The sequence below is a fragment of the Protopterus annectens genome, chromosome 5.part1, assembly GCF_019279795.1.
Source record: "Protopterus annectens isolate FY-2018-M chromosome 5.part1, PAN1.0, whole genome shotgun sequence".
NCBI lineage: Eukaryota > Metazoa > Chordata > Ceratodontiformes > Protopteridae > Protopterus > Protopterus annectens.
In genome coordinates this window covers 720,517,544-720,535,830 of record NC_056736.1, presented here as the reverse complement: position 1 = coordinate 720,535,830, position 18,287 = coordinate 720,517,544, and the positions used below count along the sequence as shown (strand labels likewise).

The following is an 18,287-nucleotide window of genomic DNA, read 5'->3' as shown; positions in this document are numbered from 1 at the left end:
ATGAATTAAACTGATAAAGTACAATAAATGGCAGGGACATTATGAGGATACATTTAGAAATGATTAAGGAATCACATAATAAATTTGCTGGACATATATGGTAGCTATTGAAAGGCAGATGATCTGAAGTGTTACAAAAGGAATGAGATATCAGAGTAGAGATGGTGAATGTGTTAACATTGGTGTGTCAAGAGAAGCAGATAATGCAGAGGTGTTTTCTTCAATCTCAAGATTATATAACAAGTATAATTGCTCATTTGTCTTTTCTATTCTGCATTACTTAAAGGAGAGAAGAACTGATTTTTTTTTATTTTTGTAATGTAATTTTATTTTTGTGATGACACAATAAAATATCCCAACTCATGTTTTGAATAAGTGCCACGGGATCTTTTACAGCCACTGGAGACAAAACCAATACAAGAAAATGGGAATTTACTTTAATGCCACATCTTGGGGATGGAACCCCAGGAGTGCAGAACCCCTTATGATCACATTGTCAGTATTGGAATACAAATACAAACAGGTAATGTAGGAGTAGAAACCACAATCTTTTGATCTTCTTAGCATCAAAGGCAAGTATTGTACCTGCTGAGTCACTGAGACAGTTTAGAAACTTAGCGCAAGGTGTGACTAGACTGTTGTAATGCACACAGAGGTCTCAGGACTCAAACCTACTATTAATAGCCGTCAATTATTTAGCATATAGTGTTCTTGGATGTTTATGATCAGTTTGGCATTGATACAAACGTTAAAACATAAAAAAGACAGAAACAATTGAAAGAGAATCACTAGGAAGGTTCTATGCCTAAGGAATCAGTCCAATGTGGAAAGACTAAGAATACCGAATCAGTGCAATCTTTTCTATAGAAGATGGAGGGGAAACATGATTCTGGAATACAAGCCACACAAAGATGAAACATACTCTTGGCAAACATCAAAGACTGCTGCAATATTTATTTCTTAAACTCTAATTGTGCCCCGACTCAGAAATGGGGTCCATTCCTGTCATGGTATTAGAAACCCAAAGCATTTGGAGAAATTAAAAAGAGACAGAAAATAAACAAGATGCACTGATATCAATTGGCTACTAGCTGAATGTGGATTTACGTATTGTTAATCAGGTATCTGTTATAAGTTCCCAGATTATATGTTTTTTCCCATCAGTAAGGCATGGGCAGAAATTATGACACATGACACATGCACAAGATATTTACTTATAATGAAACACTTTACATATTATGAAAATTATGTTAAGCTGCAAGCAACTCTGAAATCTATAGCTGCTGAAAAAAACAAACTCAAACTGTGTTAACTAGATTACTGTAACAACACATTCTGAAGTTCAGTCTTGCACTGTTGAAGCAATTTAGCCCTCTTTTTTTCTAGCCAGTCTTAACTATATGATAACTGCTCTCTTGACCAGCCCTGTGGCACAGAGGAGTAAAGCCCTTACTGCATCCCAGGTGACCAGAGTTTGATTGGTGACAAGGGCACTGGAGGGGCTACAGGTGGTGGATTTGGGAGAGCAGCTGGTGTTGGCTTGCCTATCCCAAGTGGGAGAAATTCAGCCAAGGCTAGCTGCAATAAAGCAATGTTACAAGCCTGGTGAACTTCATGTTGTAAAAACAGTGTGATGCTTACGGAGAGGTTATGCATGCACTGAAGACTACATACTTCTCTTAAAGGCAATCAGAGAGCTTGCAAGCTGTCACGGGGTGTCAGGAGATAATGAGCACTCCCTAGCATCAGTACAATATGCTGAATCAGCATCCTTCATCTCCTCACCATTGGTTCATAGGATGATACTAGGTTATTGGCCCGAAGGCACTTATAAGCCTAGCCAAGAATTTTGCCCATGGGTCAGATGGGGCCCAGGGGAGGTTAAGGCGAGTCTGGAGGACCCAGCGAATTTGGAGAGGAGCTGGGCAGCTGATGGTCAGCTGTGAAGAAGGGAAAAAAAGAATTTGGACTCTTGCTTTTCAGTGCACTCACAAAGGTAACAAGATGGCAACAGAGAAAGGAGAGCATCAGTACCCAGACTTGCAAGAAGATTCAGAGTCAGTAACAGTGAAAAGTTGTGGGTACTGCTAGAATTCCCAATACTAGCCTATTCACACCATAAACAATTATTAGAACAGTTATTATACCAAGAAGAAAGTTTGAATATGTGGAAATAATGCTGATTTGACAAAATTTGCAAGAAACAGAACTGCAAATGGACAATATCTCAAAGCAAATGCAGGTAAAAACAGGCAGATATTAAAAGTTTTGTATATCTGGCAAACTAGAAAATGAGGAAGGTAAATATCTAATTTCTTTTTTGTAAAACCGTCTTCCAGTGATTTTAAAAAGGGACTTTGATTTACTATAGACTGAAAGATCACACTGTTTACTGGCACCAAACCCTTTAGAGAAGAAGGACAGGCCCAGACCCGAGGTAGTAAAATTCTTAACATTCATGTAAAAAACTATGGTGAAAGTAGTGTGTCTGGCAGACGCCTCTATTACAGTTGGGGAAAAAGTGCCTTTCAGTATGATTACTGAAGAATAAGTGCTGGAAGAGAAAAAAACACTTCACTGATTTGTTTCAGCAGAAAGGTTTAATAACCAGTATTCACTATTTTTATAACCTGTCTGTATGGTTTAACAAAAAGATGCATATATTTCAAGAGTAGGTCAAGGTAGATGGGAGTTCATGCTAGAAGTACAGATTCCCACTTAAAGTACATCAACAAAAACATAAAAATTGGGGGAGATGTTAGATGAGGCAAGTGTTGCAAATACAAGGCAGTGACATGACACTATACTATCTGCCGTGTGTGTGTGTGTGTGTGTGTGTGTGTGTGTGTGTGTGTGTGTAGGGGTGAAACACTATGAAGGACATTGGGCAGAGAGTGTATTGTCCCAGGGCCACATGGGGAGACATGACTACAGTCTATAATGAGTGGAAGCAGGTGACATTGCATATCACTAAGTGAACAATAAATAGGTGTACATAAGGGTGTGGGAGGATGTGTCTATGGGTACAATACAGAAATCAGGGATAGGTGGGTAGGTTATGCTCAGCATCAACTACATATAAACAGGTGGATAAACCCACAGCAGAAGTATTGTTCATAGGTTCATAGGTTCATAGGTTCATACTAGGCTATCTGCCCAAGGGCATTTATAAGCCTAGCCCAGAGTTGTTGTGGCTTTCGCCACCCCTTTAGTTTGAAGAAAAACTATGCCCATTATTTTGCTGTGCTTCTGTCAAGCAGTGACACTGAGGTAATCCCTGGGGTATATCTGCGATCTCTCATCCATTGGTCAAGATTTCTCTTGAACACGGCCTCGGTGCTCTGCCTCACATGTACCGGGATTTTGTTCCACAGCATAGGGAGTCTCTGGGTGATGAATCTGTCCCTCCAGCACTTCCTATTAATAACCGTGTCAAGGTTTAAGTCTCCCGCCCTTGTAGTTCTGAGGGATCTAGATTTTTTGAGGTGAAGCATGTTCATCAAATCTGGGTTTGACATGGCCTTGTATGTCAGGCACAGGTCACCTCTGAGCAATCGGTAAGCGACTGAATAGAGCTGGAGTTCTTTCAGTCGGGCAGCATAAGACATATTTTTGAGACCCTTTTCCTTTTGGTGAGGAACTTTTGGGGCCTTTCCAGCTGCTGCAGGTGTCGGGTCAGATACATTCCGAATGGGGCATTGTACTCAATCATTGGTCTGATGAGTGATGAGTACAGGGGGACAATGACCTCCCTTGATCTAGATGTGAATCCCTTCATGATCAGGTGGGCAATGTAGAAGGTCTTCCTAACTACTTTAGCAACGTGAGTGTCAAACGAAGGTTACTGTCAACCTGGGTCCCCAGATCCCTGATAACTTCTTCTGTGCTCAGTGGATTGCCACCTATATGGTAGCTAGGGGTAACCTTGTTTTTCCTGAAGGGTATGACTATGCATTTCTTGGCATTTAACTTTAGGCCATGGCTCTGGCACCAGTTATCCATTTCTGTGAGACCCTTCTGAAGGATATCTGTGTCAGATGTGTTTTCGACTATGGCGCCCAGTTTGCAGTCATCTGCAAACTTTGTCAGCCATAACCCTCCTGTGTTTGCTTGTACTTCAGAAAAGTAGATGCCGAACAAGAGTGGGCCCAGGACTGAGCCCTGTGGGACACCACTTGTGACAGGCTTTGAGTCTGACATGGCGCCAGCAACTCTGACCCTGTGGGTTCTGTCACTTAGCCAGTTTGCAACCCATCTTGTGATGTATGGGTTTACATTTAAGCTGATGAGTTTTTCAATGATACCTGAGTGGGGTATTGTGTCGAAAGCCTTTGCCAGGTCGAGGTAGGCTGTATGGACTGCCTTTCCCTCATCACTGGCCTTGGTAACTGTTTCAAAAAAGTTAACCAAGTTTAAAAGGCATGCTCTGCCTTTGACAAAGCCAAACTGGGTTGGATCCAAAGTCTGCAAGTTCCCTATGTCTTTATTTATGAGTTCCATTATAATCCTCTCCATGGCTTTGCAGATCAGGCTTGTCAAGCTGATGGGACGGTAATTTCCAGGGTCGATGGAGGCACCGCCTTTGTGAAGTGGGACCACAGTTGCCATGCGCCACTCCTTGGGTACGTATCCTGAGGTGAGGCTAAGATTAAACAGCTGTCCTAACTGCGGGTTTAATTCCTCATTGAGTTCATGGAGCACACAGCCGGGGACACCATCTGGTCCCATGGATGCCGTGTTTTTCACCTTGGAGACAGCAGTTCTCACCTGGGCGTTTGTGATGTTTGGGGGGCTACAATGCTCTGGTATAGATTTCTCTCCTTTTGGGGGGGAGTGGGGGGAGAAGCTTGCACTGAACCTGTCAGCCAGTATGTTGGCAATGTCTGTAGGTTCAGTAATTTTCACATCATTTTGAACTAATTCTGAGCATATCTGGGAGTTTCCTCCCAGGTTTCTAACATAGCTAAAGAAGGCCTTATGATTGTCTTTTGAGTCCTTAGCGATTTTTCTCTCAAAATTTGCCTTGGATGATTTTATGAGAGCTCTTAGTTTTTTACTTATAATGATCAAAGGTGTCTTACCTTTTAAGGATTTTGCTCTATCTTGTAGTAGCTTCCTCCTTTTGTTGTAGAGCTTGTTTATGGCTGGGGTCCACCAGACTGGACGCTTGCCTTTGGTACAAAGAGTCTTTGTTTTGTTTGGGATTGCCTGATCCATGCAGTCCTGTAGGTGCTGGTAGAAGGCATTTGTAAGTGATTCAGCGGCTTGAGTAATGTTTACCGCCGGCTCGGGGGCCTTAAAAGTGACCACACTAGTCTTTAGAAGTGTGAAGACGGCTTTTGAGAAGTTCTTCACTGTGGTCTTTTTTATCTCAGGTGGGGGCGGGATGAGGACCTCCAGTGAGATTAGTTTATGATCTGATCTCACCAGTGAGGGGTATACTTCCGGTGTTGAACATTGTGATCCCATGTTCGTGATGATGAGATCAAGTATGTTTTCACCTCTTGTGGGGATGGTGACTAGTTGTTCCATGGCATTTGAGTTTATGAACTCCAGGAACCTTTGGGCTAGAGTGTTTGGGCTTGAGTAGTGATCCCAGTCTATATTAGGGTAGTTGAAGTCACCTAGTATGATGGTGTTTGGAGATACATTTATCCCCTCCAGTGTTTTCAGAAAAGCTATGTGAGGTTCCTGAGTTTGAGAGGGTGGCCTGTAACATGCTACAAATTGCAGAGCAGTCTTGCCTATGGTTAATTGCACCTGGATGGTCTCCGATGCATCATGCATTGCCACCAACCTTGAGGTGTGGGTGTCCTTGATGAATATGGACACCCCCCCCTCCTTTCTTGGTGTTGTCCGGATTTTGGGGCCGGAACACATGATATGAGGTAAAACCTGATAGTGCTGGGGTGCTCTCAGGAGCCTTGAACCAGGTTTCAGTCACAGCACAGACATCGATGTTCTCCATACTGAGAAGGGCCTCGAGTGCGTGCATCTTGAGGTTGAGACTTCTGGCATTGAGCAGCATTACCCTTAGTTTTTTCCTTTTTTGTGTTCTAGGGTGGTAGGTTTAGAATTTGAGCCTTGCCTAAAAAGGCACTATGGGGGTGGCAAGAGCCTTTGCCAATATCCGGAAGCCCAGGGGTGACAGGTGCAAGCCGTCCCTTGCGAAGCAGCGTGGCTTGTCCAGCATGTCATCCCAGGCAGACAGACATTGGATCCCCTTTGAATGACACCAGAGTTTAAGCCAATTATTAAAGCTGATCATCTTATCTCTGTGTTGTGGCATCATTCTTGGTGAAGGTAGGATACTGCTCAAGGTCAGGGTCATACCTGCCTGGGCTACATAATCACCACAGAATCACCACAGAATACTGTATTCTTACACTTAAGGACATGTTTCTTTACAGATATACATGTATCTGCATGCCCATGTCAGGTAAGCAATGCCTGGAAACATTCACTGTCTAAGTGCTTCTCCCCCTCACATGTGGCATGGATCTCCTGGACAAAGCCCCACTGATATCTAGTATCAGGATCAGATTTGGCAGGAAGTGGCACAGGATTTAAATTATGTGCATGGCCATAGCAGATATCTACAACAGGTTTGATGGATTGTTACTGATATGATATTGTGTCTTTTTTGTTGTGTCTTTCGGCTTTTCCTGGTTAGGGGTCGCCACAGCGGAACTCTGGTCTGCTAATGATTGGCAGTAGATTTTTACGTGCTGAGTTACCAGCCCTGACGCACAACCTTCAAAGAAGGTACACCCATCCATGCATGTCTCCACACAGAAGATGCTTTAGCTGAGAATCGAACAGGACAACGTCTGTGAAAAAGAAATGGCACAGGTCATTCTGAAATATTGTTCCAACACTGATGGCGGGTCAGCTATTTAGAAGCATGTCAATTAGCCTGGGTAGCTTTTTGTGTCCCTTCCTATCAAGGGGAAGGGCTGTCATACCCACAAAGGAAAATTTCATCCCACAAAGGAGACTTCATCTGATGAAGTCTCCTTTGTGGGACAAAAGTGCCCAGTCTCTAAATACATTTTATTGATTTTAACCATTTTGGACCCTCAGTGGTGTTATTTTCATTTGGTTCTGTTCCCACAATCTCCATCAGAAACCTGCGTTAGTCAGAACAAGGTAATGAGACATTATTCCCTGCCCATATCTGAAAAGACATAAGTGCAGACACTGTGCTTAGCAGGTTAAAAATGTAGAAAAGAATTTCTAAATGCAGTCATGCTGCCATGAGTGTTTAACTAGATTAATGTCTGTGTGCAAACGGAAGTGATTCTCCAGTTTCCCTAACTTGTCGTTATTCACAATTGTGTATTTCTTACAGAGAGGACAACAGCACATTATCCTATCACTGTAACTGCATCTTCTACCAAAGTGAATACATATTATATGCTACATGTGCAACCTCAGTAACAGAAAAGAAAAGCAAAGCAGAAAAGTTAAAATGTCAAACTGTGTATGTGAGCTTGCTTGCAGTGAGCGTATTTCCATATACTGTCAATTACAACAGATGACCATCTTTCTTTGTTTTTTAACAATGTAATTCATCGTGACAGCTAAAATTACTTCCACATTGTTCTTGTACAAAACGTAATACCACGCTCATGATCTGGGAGCTGATAATACTATGGAATTCTTGTAAAGACAATTACAGGAGATCGGGTAACAACTCATAAAAGATGCAGACGTGTGATGGCTTTACTCAGTGCTGATCAGATCAAACCGGCTCTGGGGAGGACGGCATCAAAGAAAAGCAAAAAAATGAGCAGAGCAGCACAAATCATCTTGTTTATGTCACAGCATTGGATAGTGCCATACCTCAAAAGATCAAGAACACAGACAGGAGTTTCTAGACCTGTAGCCATGGCAATAGGGAAAAACATCTGTGAAATAATAGAGAACATTGAAAGTATATCATCTACTACAAACAATATTGCCACCACTTGGTACACAGTCACAGTGTATTGAACATATAGTGTATATAATTGATGTGTTTTTGTAGGGGAGCTATAGCTCCCTGCAACCCCCAGTGTGATGGTTCTACTCCAATATACGTCATGCTTAAGTATATTATCTCTGAGGTTGCACCAACTCAGATAAAGGGGTAATAACTTTATATTTTTTTCACTGAGCTGCTATGCCATCTGAGGTAGTATATTTAAAGATTAGGAGTGTAAGGCCAGGTCCCCACATTAGGAATGACACAGGGATTGCAGCCCCTGAGTGAAAATGCTGGAAAACAGCCTTTTCTTGATTCCTTACTGCCAGGGTGAGCTACAGCTGCATTACAATCTGATCTGTAAGTTGGGCTTCAGTAAGCCCAACTTTGAATTTCTAAGTAATCAAGTAATGAACAGAAATTGTTGATGGCACAATAAAGAATGAATGAATTAGATCAGATTAAGATAAATTACAAGAAAAAGAATAATTCTGTATCATCAACAGAGCAGCATAGTTTGGATGCTTTTCTATAAAAAAATACCTTTTTATGGGCTGCTATGATCAGCTGGGCCCATTTATCCACTGTTTTGGAGGCTGTGATCTCCCTGTCTGGAATGTAGGATGGTATTAAATTCAGAAGCCTCTCCAGTATCATCTCAGATCCGTAATCGACATAGTACTGCTCTGAAGCCAGCTCTGCCAGGTCTTCCTCCTGCATAGGAGAAGAACAAACAGTTTGGGAGCTAGGTACATTTGTAGGTTGTAAGTAAATGTATAAACATTAAATGCAGAGATATTAAGTCCCTGACACAAAATTCAATGCAGTATTAAATCTACAAAAAGTCCAAACAACTGCAAGTGCTAATGTCTACAATGCCCAGTTTGTGCAGAAAGCAAAAGGTGCAAGGATCCAGAAAGCCAAATAATCCATTCTCATATTATTATGTCAAAAAGTCTGAACTTCTAGAACATCAAATATACTGCATGTTGCTGTGTCTGCCTATAATGAGAAATTAAAAACAGTTTAGATCCAGGAACATGTAAGTTGAATACTACAATTTTGATAGTACAAAAATAACAATGTTATACTTTCAGTTTCATGCTCAGTGGCTGACCAACAGATTTGCAGATGCATAATGCAACCATCCTATATTCATGCATACACACCTAGCAATTACTCAAGAAGCCACACCTTCTGACCGACATATATACTCAGATGTCATAAAGCATGTTACATAATATAATACTCATGTTTGTGCTTTTTCTGTAAAATCGATGTGGGGAGTAGGAATGAAACATATGCCAGGATGGTAAAAGATTAATTTCATCTGTGACCAGGGAATAAAGCTCATTAACAACATGTAATAGGATGACAATCTGTATTAACACAACACAACACAGCACAGCAAAAGTGCACTGCACAGCATCAACAAATAGTTAAAACTGGGATCCAGTATTCTCTCACAGTGTCCTTGTCTACTCTATTGTGGAATCTCAGGTTTTATTAAACAGCACTGCGGCCAGAGATCTTACTGAGGGAAAGTGCCTTCTTAATAGAATCACTTGAATTATGGTGAACATTCCGAGTAACATGGATGGGTGGCACAGTGGCTCAGTGGATAGTGTTGTCACCTCACAGCAATAGGTTCCCCAATTCGTTTCTTGGCTGGGGTGCCTTCTATGCAGTCTGCATGTTCTCCCTGTGTTTAGGTGGGTTTCCTCCAGGTGATTTGGTTTCCTCCCACATTCCAAAGACATGCAATAGATGGATTGGACACTCCAAATTGGCCATAGGTGTGAGTGTGCATGCGAATGTGTAGTGTGGAAGAATTACCATGACAGGGCTAGCCATACAGTGGTGTAAACCTTGGGTCTAGAAGATTGTCACTATTGAAGTGACTCCCTGGCCCCCACGTGCAAAAATAGGAAAAAGGGATTGTGGATAGATTGATTCTGGGTAACATGGCTATATAAAATGATGGAGAAAACACAGGAAATATCAATTTCTGGACTAAAGAAAGCTAAAGGACTGCAAAAATAGATAAATAACCAGCATGACACATTTAGTAAGCATTAGCAAGCCATGGCAGTGGTTGAAGACAAGCTATCCTTGATTTAACTATTTATCTGCCATCTTATTACTGAAGGATCTCAGCTTTTGGAATGAAGGCAAGAGTTAGCTATTCCAAGCTGTTGCAGACATAACACTTTATGTAACTTAACATTTTATGACACTGGAGTCAATTTGAATGATATATTGTCTGGTCTTGCTAACAAAATTCTGTGTACCAATAAAATGCTTACAGTTGAAATAAGTCAGAATTGCAGCTTCAGAAAATATGTAGTGCATAGTGTATTGATTAAGTTCCAAAAATGTGAAAAAGACAAGCTTGTTAAGAAACTTTCTGATGTTAGAAAGAAGCTTAAAAAGCTTTTGAATAGCCCCTTAAGCATTATTAAGATTAAGTATTGTATAAGAGGCTTACAGCAGACACTGCTGACAGGTAAAGAAAGTGGAAATTTTATAATTTATTGATATATGAAAAAATACAAATATCAGAATAGGTTTTCTCTAGCATAATCATATCAGACATTGCAACTGTCAAAATGGATTTCTGTATTTCAGGCCAGGGACATGGTTGTTTTCTGTGAGGCATGGGTACAACAGTTGTATTTTGCAAGTTTAAATGAAACTCATTATTCTGGTTTGTTCTAAAACAAAGGAATATTATGGAAAACTGCTTGTTGAGAGAATCAGTTAGAAACCTGAATATGGTGCTATAGTTTGTCCTTGCATTACTACAAGTTCAGTAATGAATGCAGACTTGTTTATATAAGTGAAATGACTACAAACATGAGAGCATGGAAAAGCAGAGCAGCTTAATTGTAAAGATGTAACAGAAATGACATTTTCTGAATAATGATTGGACTATTTGACTGTCAATTAAGGATATGAATTGTGGTTGGAAAGATTTTTCAGAAGGTATCACGTGAGCCCAGCCTGTACCTTGCTTCATGTACTTAAGTCTCTTAAATGTTAGTTTTAGATTTTTGTATAAATTTTCACTATGTGTAAATGCAACTTGCTGGAATTCTATTCTGAACAATAAATTTCTTACTTTAAACTGCTTTCATGTCTCAGTGAATTTACTGAAAGTGGACAGTAATAAGGAACATCTTAACTGGCAGAAGCTAATAAGTTTTAGAATTTGTTAGATACTTTGCTATGACACCCATTTATGGAAAAAGTGAGAAGAGGAAAATATTTTGCAGCTATTAAAATCATTAGTTCCACACAAGAATGCTTCTCTTCTGCACATAGTTTGTGTGATGGTAGCACTAAGTATTTCATAGATTCAAAAGCTTGTAAACCACTTTATGTACCTATACTTTTTTTCTGTAACTAGTAGTACATTGAGAAGATACAACTCCATGTCTTACAAATAATTATGATAGGCTCTCTGATCATAATTCTTACTATGTGTTCTTGGCATGAATGTTAAGATTCTTTGCTTCAATTCATTTTCTAGGTGAATTTCTTGGCATTGGCATTCTGAACACATAATTTGGTTATGATCAAAGACCCAATCATAATTCTTTGTGTTATCTATTACCCAAGGGGTTGCACAAAATCATCATGAATCAGTCTCTTTGTGTGTAACTGTCAGGAAGCATATTTGCAAGGGATGTGCTTAGTGCTAGTTACTTTTCTGTAAGCGAAGAGTCTTTTGTATATGGTAGCAAAATTAATGTTTTTCGGAATCTGTTCCTGTTGGTATTTTTGGTGACTGTTATAAAATCAATAAAAGCTAGATATAAAAAAAAAGGATAATCATAGATTATATGAATTTTAAATTGGTACTGACACAGTATGTTGTTTCTAGTCAGTCATGTTAATGAAAACTTAATCATTGGATGATATACATCAAGGTGATTTAATATGCACTGTTGTTACTAGTATGTTTTATGGAAGTTTTCTCTTAGATATAATTGAGAGTTGGAAGAGCTTAATTTGACATTACATTTTCTAAACTGTAGGTGCAGATCAGTTATAATGTTTTCTGCAGCAAAATATTGCAGCCAGTGCATAAGAATAATTTTTCAGTACAGTAATGTTTGCCTTTTCTCAGCTGTTGTATGACTGTAAAGCTCATATATTTTACTGCCTCCATACCTGCTGACCTGCTGACCATCTAGCTGGTTGTTGCGGCTCCACTTATTTATTCCCTACCCAGGTGATAGCCAGTCATGGCACAGCCATCAATCAAGTAGCCATCAGCATACTGTGTGTGTGTGTGTGTGTGTGTGTGTGTGTGTGTGTGTGTGTGTGTGTGTGTGTGTGTGTGTGTGTGTGTGTGTGTGTGTGTGTGTGTATGTGTGTGTGTGTGTGTATATGCCTACTGTCCTTTTTGCACATGCTTGTAGGTGACTGATGCCAAATGGTTCAGAAAGCAATGGGCGGTGATAACAACTTGAAACTTATGTCCACAAGTGATACAACTTCTGAGAAGGCCCTGTACCATTCATGAAATCACCAACAACAGTGTTTTTGCAGGAGACAAGCCTCACTGCACCCCAAACAACTTATATAATTACAATATTATATTACTTTATATTATATTATCTGTACCACCTGCTACTTATGTATACCAACTCCAAGACCACATCCTCTTAGGGAAAAGAGAACTCGCAGAGATACAGCAGTCTTGATCAGTGATCACACGTTAGAGTGTTGGTCACAAGCCTGGTAATCAAGTGGGCACTGCCTTTTCACTCCTGTCTTTCTACTCTCGTGGTCCTTCAACATCTGAGCTGTTAACTGAACCCAGAATATCTTGGTCATATTCAAGGGCTTTATTACTCTATGCATGAGTTGGCTGGAGTTAGTACATTTAAATGAGTGGATGCAGGGGTCACATGTCGGGTTTCCTCCCAGAAAAATATTTATTTTATTTCATTTTTCAGTGATAAAGCAGCTGTATGACTATGAAACTGGTGTCTGGTGTCTGAATTTATTCTGCTCCTTCAGATGCTTTTAATTTGGTGTAGCAGGGTGTAGTGTACCAGCTTTTGTCGGTTTATAATAAATTTGTATGTTGAATGACTAGCAACTAGTTTAGTGTTCTCTTGTCTGGGGAATTAATTCACTTAGCCTAATACTGGGAAGCATATTTTGGATTTGCTATTAATTCAAAATTCTAATATTTTACCTTATTGAAAAGTACTTAAGATAAAGCTTATTGACCACTAACCATTGATTTCTAAGATTAGAGGTCCATAAAATCAAAGTTAAATTTGGTGTTAATTATTGAAGGCTGTAACAGACTAGCATCCTGTCCGGGAGTGGTTATATGCAATTAAAGCATCTGCTTAACAGGACAGAATCTGGCTCAGTCCTAACTCAACTCCCATAGCCAAAGCAAACACCAGAAAATCAATGAATAATAATTAATGAGCCATTTTCCATCTTACTCCAGAAAGCCTTCTTTAAAGATGTCTGCTTTCTAATGTATTTGGCACCAGATATTAATGACAAACTAGAAATTCACTCTAGTATTACTAGTTCTAAAGGAGTTAAAACAGTTCTATTTCAACCTTTCACACAGAAACAAAAACGTGAACCTTGGATTTTCACAAGTGATTTTATGCAGAAATACATCAAAACTCTCTGTGGCATAAACATAACAAACAAGGAGATTTATACATGTATAACATCTCAGTTCATGACAGAAGTACGAATTTGATTAAGAATAGAAGTCATGTTCGTGAAGGAATTAATTATAGTTTTCCTAGTATGATACAAAATTGTTGAGGGGAAAAATTCATAGAATAATAGGCGTCTAATGAAAGCGTGACTATTTTGTGATAAATCCTCATAACATCAAACACAAAACACTGTGAACACACTACCTCTCAAACAACAGTGAGACTTAGAAATATCAGTACAAAGTAAGTTTCCTCCCGTGATGTGCAAGGCTGCATTCCCAGTCACCTGCCGCTTACATATACAAACTCAAAGATTCCTGAAACTAATGGAAATGAGAAATCCACAGGAGGCCTCAGTCTAGAACTTCTTGTAGAAAACCCAGATTTCACACATTAATGATCACACATATTTATTTATTTTTACCAGGGTAGTGTGCTGACCGATTTTAGCCTCAACGTGGGTGAAAAAAAACAGAAATGTAATCAGTAAAAGTAGTTCAGACTAGTTACACATGAAAACTGTATATAAATATTGCTCAACAAGCAGAGTGTAACGTATATGTACATTAATTTATAAAGTAGGTCAACCTTTAGTAAATCTGAAACAGGAGAAGAGACTTAGAAAGGAGACAGGGATTGTGTGTTGGATGATATGGCTTGTGTTGAAGCAGGAACATTCGGCTTGGATAAAGAAGTTCTTTTTGACTTGCATTCTGAATTTGGTGTAAGTGTTGATTTCCTTTAGGTCAATGGACACAGCTTACTAAAGAGTAGGTGCCTGAGAGGAGAAAGTATGTGTAGTGCTGTGGAATTTGGTTAGGGGTAATGAGGGTTGGTCTGGCTTGTGAGTAGTGTCTCAAGCTGTGTGATGATTTTTTTTTTCTTGACTTCTAGCTGCAAGGGGAGTAAGTGTATGGAATCTGAGTATCTTGTGAAGCTGGGATCCTAACAGAAGGCTAGATCTTTTTGTAATGAGTAGTAATTTGACTTTTTCTACAGTGATACAGTGATGATCACAGAGAGGTAAGTTGTAATGAATTGGCAGATGATGTTAGAAATTGTTTGGAATACTGCAGTGTTTTTCTTAGAGGCAGAAGCAAAAATTGGAAGTCCATATTCAAGCTGAAAAAGGAGAATTTCTTAGCTGATGGCTACTCTGTCTTGTTGGGACAGAAAAGGGGAGATCTTTTTGGCCAAAAAGAGGATGGAGTTTATTTTGGATCACACTCTATGTGCAAATGGAAGTTTGCTGACTGACCAAGCCATAATCCTAGGTATTGGAAGGTGGAGGATTTTTGTATGGAATGGTTGCATAAGTCAAAGATAGATAAAGAATCAGGTGCTTGGTAAATTTTCTGTGGAGCTCCAAAAAGCATAAATTTGGCCTTGAATGGATTGAGAAGTAGTTTATGGTTTACGAGTCATTTGTGGATCTCATGTAAGTCAGACAGGAGTTGGCACTGAATTTTGGTATGAGAGTGACCTGATCGATAAATAATCATGTCATCAGCATAGAAAATTAGTGCAATATGGGGGAGGTCACTAATGTGTCACAAACAAGCCTAGTGGCCACAATAACATGGAAAGGAAAAAGTATTGCATGTTCATATATGTTTAATGTTTATTTTATTTCACCTATTTATTGACCATGTAAGTGCACTGGACAAATTGTATCATTTCATGGGTGGCCTCGGAGCAGTATTAAGTGAGTCACACAGTAGGGAAATACAGATGAAAGGAATTAAACCCTATAACCAGAGCTTTAGTCCTCTGTGCTAACTGCAAATAAAGGTGGAAGGAATGAAACCCTGTACCCTGGGCACAGAAATCAGCTCATTAACAGCTCAGAGTTTTAGTCCTCTGCGCTATCATGTACCAGTTTAGACAAATCATTTGTGGCCGTCATCTTGATCAGATATTTCAAGAAGGGCTAACATCATTGACCATTTTCCACTGCTATGGAACTGTGTGATGGAACATTTGGCTACACTGCACATTTGTCAGTGGATATTGTTTCAGTGAAGAAAACAGTAATTTATTAATTAGAGAACTTGGAGTTAATCATTTAAGGAAGGGCTACAGAGGGTGCAGCCCTCTGCATAGAAGTGGGTCTTTGCTCTTCTCCCAAAATATTTATTTTTGATTTTTGTTGAAAGCCATTTGGATGTGTCATGGTTGTTCAGAATGACTTTTGATGAAGAGATATTTGTGGAATTATACAAAACCACAATTGATCTTTGTGTTTTTGAGTGTTAGTGCTTTGTTGTCTGAAGTCTTCATCAGAATTCTCTTCTGGTAGTTGCCATATCTAGTTCAACAGCCTCATGCCATCAACATGTAAATAATAAAATGGATCTGCAGGTTTCAAGTTAATTTGTTCATCTTGTTCATTGTGTTTTCAGTTCACTCATTGTAATATTTCATTCAGGTCAGTGGGACAAACTCTTTACCCTTATTAGCTGTTCAAGTTGCCCGTTGTATTTTCATCTTGACACCACTAATTTTTCTACAGTCAAATAATTTCCTTGAATATATATAGTCTTATTTGCTCATCATATTGCCTTGACTGCATTTTAGATTCAGTTATTATGCAAGACGTTTGCAGTGTTTTAAATTAATAATGTGCAGGCCCAAAAATCTCAATTGTCCCTTGTTTTCAAAGGCATCCCTAATTTTAACTCATCATTCTGATTTCTCCCTCCTAAAATATGTGATTCACTTGAGAAAAGGTATTGGATTTCAGTCATGAAATAATGGGAGTCATTAAAATCACAGACTTCTTTAACATCAGAAAATAAGTGCATGTGAATTATAATCTTCATATTCCAGCAACTTTTAAAATCAATAGGACTCAAAATTAAAATTCTTTCCATAATTTGAGATGTATGTCCTTGAGTACGTATGGCTATTTCTCTGATTCTGGAGATAAGAACTTCAGCACTTTTTGTACCAAAACATAACTATTTTTTTTTTTTTTTTTTAGTAATAGCATCTGTAATTTCATTTATGACAACAAAGGACACTAAATCTGTAACAGAATATAAGAACTCAGAAGTAATCCTTGACAATTAGACCTGGTCACCAACATGGGAAATCGATGCTCCACACCTATGGTCACCCCCTCGTTGGTCAGGTCAGACCATAAGCTAATCACCCTTAACATCCACATCCCACCCCCACCCCAACCCCAGTAAGGAAACCTCCATAAAAAACTTCTCCAAGGCCAACTTCATGCTACTCAAGACAGAAGTTACAAACTTCATGACACCCATGCAGACGGGAACTGAAAGTTCGACTGCTGAGTGCTACACTAAGGCACTATACGAGCACATCCACTCATTCATGAATCGTCCCATCCCAAATAGAACCAAGATGTTCTCCTCCAAAAAAAGGAAGCTAATCTGGTGGTCCCCTGCCATAAACAAACTTTACAACAAAAGGAAAAAACTGTTGCAGAAAAGAGGAAAATCCCAGGATGCAAAAACCTCCCTTACCAGCCTCAGTAAGAAGCTGAGATCCCTCATAAAAATCCTCCAAAGCTAGTTACGAAAATAAAATTGCCAAAGATTCCAAAGACAACCACAAGGCATTCTATAACTATGTCAAGAATCTAAATGGCAATGCTCAGATCTGCTCTGAGCTACAACAGAATGGCATTAAATATACTGATCCCAAGGATATTGTCAATATCCTGGCAGATCGATTCAGTGCCAACTTCACCCCCCTCTCACCCCCTAAATGGCCCATCTCAATAATGTAAGATTGCCAAATTCTGGTAATAATGGCCACAAAGGTAAAAACGCACTCTCCAAAGCTAAGAATACAGCATCCATGGGACCAGATGACATCCCGGGCTGTGTACTACATGAACTACAAAATGAACTGGCACCTCACCTAAGTGTCATGTTTAATCACACCCTCACCTCAGGCTTCATGCCCACTGAGTGGCGCACAGCTACAGTTATCCCACTCCACAAGGGGGGATCCACCTTGGATCCCGGGAACTACCGCCCCATCAGTCTGACAAGCCTGATCTGCAAGGCCATGGAATGTATTATCATAGAACTTGTAAACAAACACATTGGTAACCTTAAAACACTGGACCCCACCCAGCTTGGGTTCGTGAAGGGCTGATTTTGTCTCCTGAACCTTATTGACTTCTTTGAATCAGTCTCCAGAGCCATGGACGAGGGTAAGGCAGTCCACACAGCCTATCTGGACCTTGCCAAGGCCTTTGACACCATCCCCCACTCTGGAATCATAGATAAACTTACTAAGATGGGCATTAATCCCTACGTCACTCGATGGGTTGCCAACTGGCTTACTGACAGACTCCACACTGTAAAGGTAGCTGACTCCAAATCCAGCTCCAGACAAGTGACAAGTGGAGTACCTCAGGGTTCAGTCCTGGACTTCTCTTGTTTGGCATCTACTTCTCTGAAGTACAGGTCAACACTAAGGGACTCTGGCTAACAAAATTTGCAGATGACTGCAAACTGGGACCCATTACTGAATCCCCAAATGATGTGGATATTCTACAAAAGGGCCTTACAGAAACAGATGCTTGGTGCCAGAGCCATGGGCTCAAGCTGAATGCCAAGAAATGTATAGTT

General features: G+C 39.8%; 1 protein-coding gene across 1 annotated transcript in view; it reads right to left on the bottom strand.

Moving 5' to 3' along the window:
• The window catches only part of MYO7A (myosin VIIA), a 1,588,820-nt gene that overhangs the window by 570,117 nt on the left and 1,000,416 nt on the right, over window positions 1–18,287 (bottom strand). Inside the window, exon 32 of the mRNA XM_044073349.1 lies at window positions 8,510–8,680. Within this exon, the coding sequence (XP_043929284.1) occupies window positions 8,510–8,680 (171 nt within the window). The remainder of the gene's footprint in view (window positions 1–8,509; window positions 8,681–18,287) is intronic.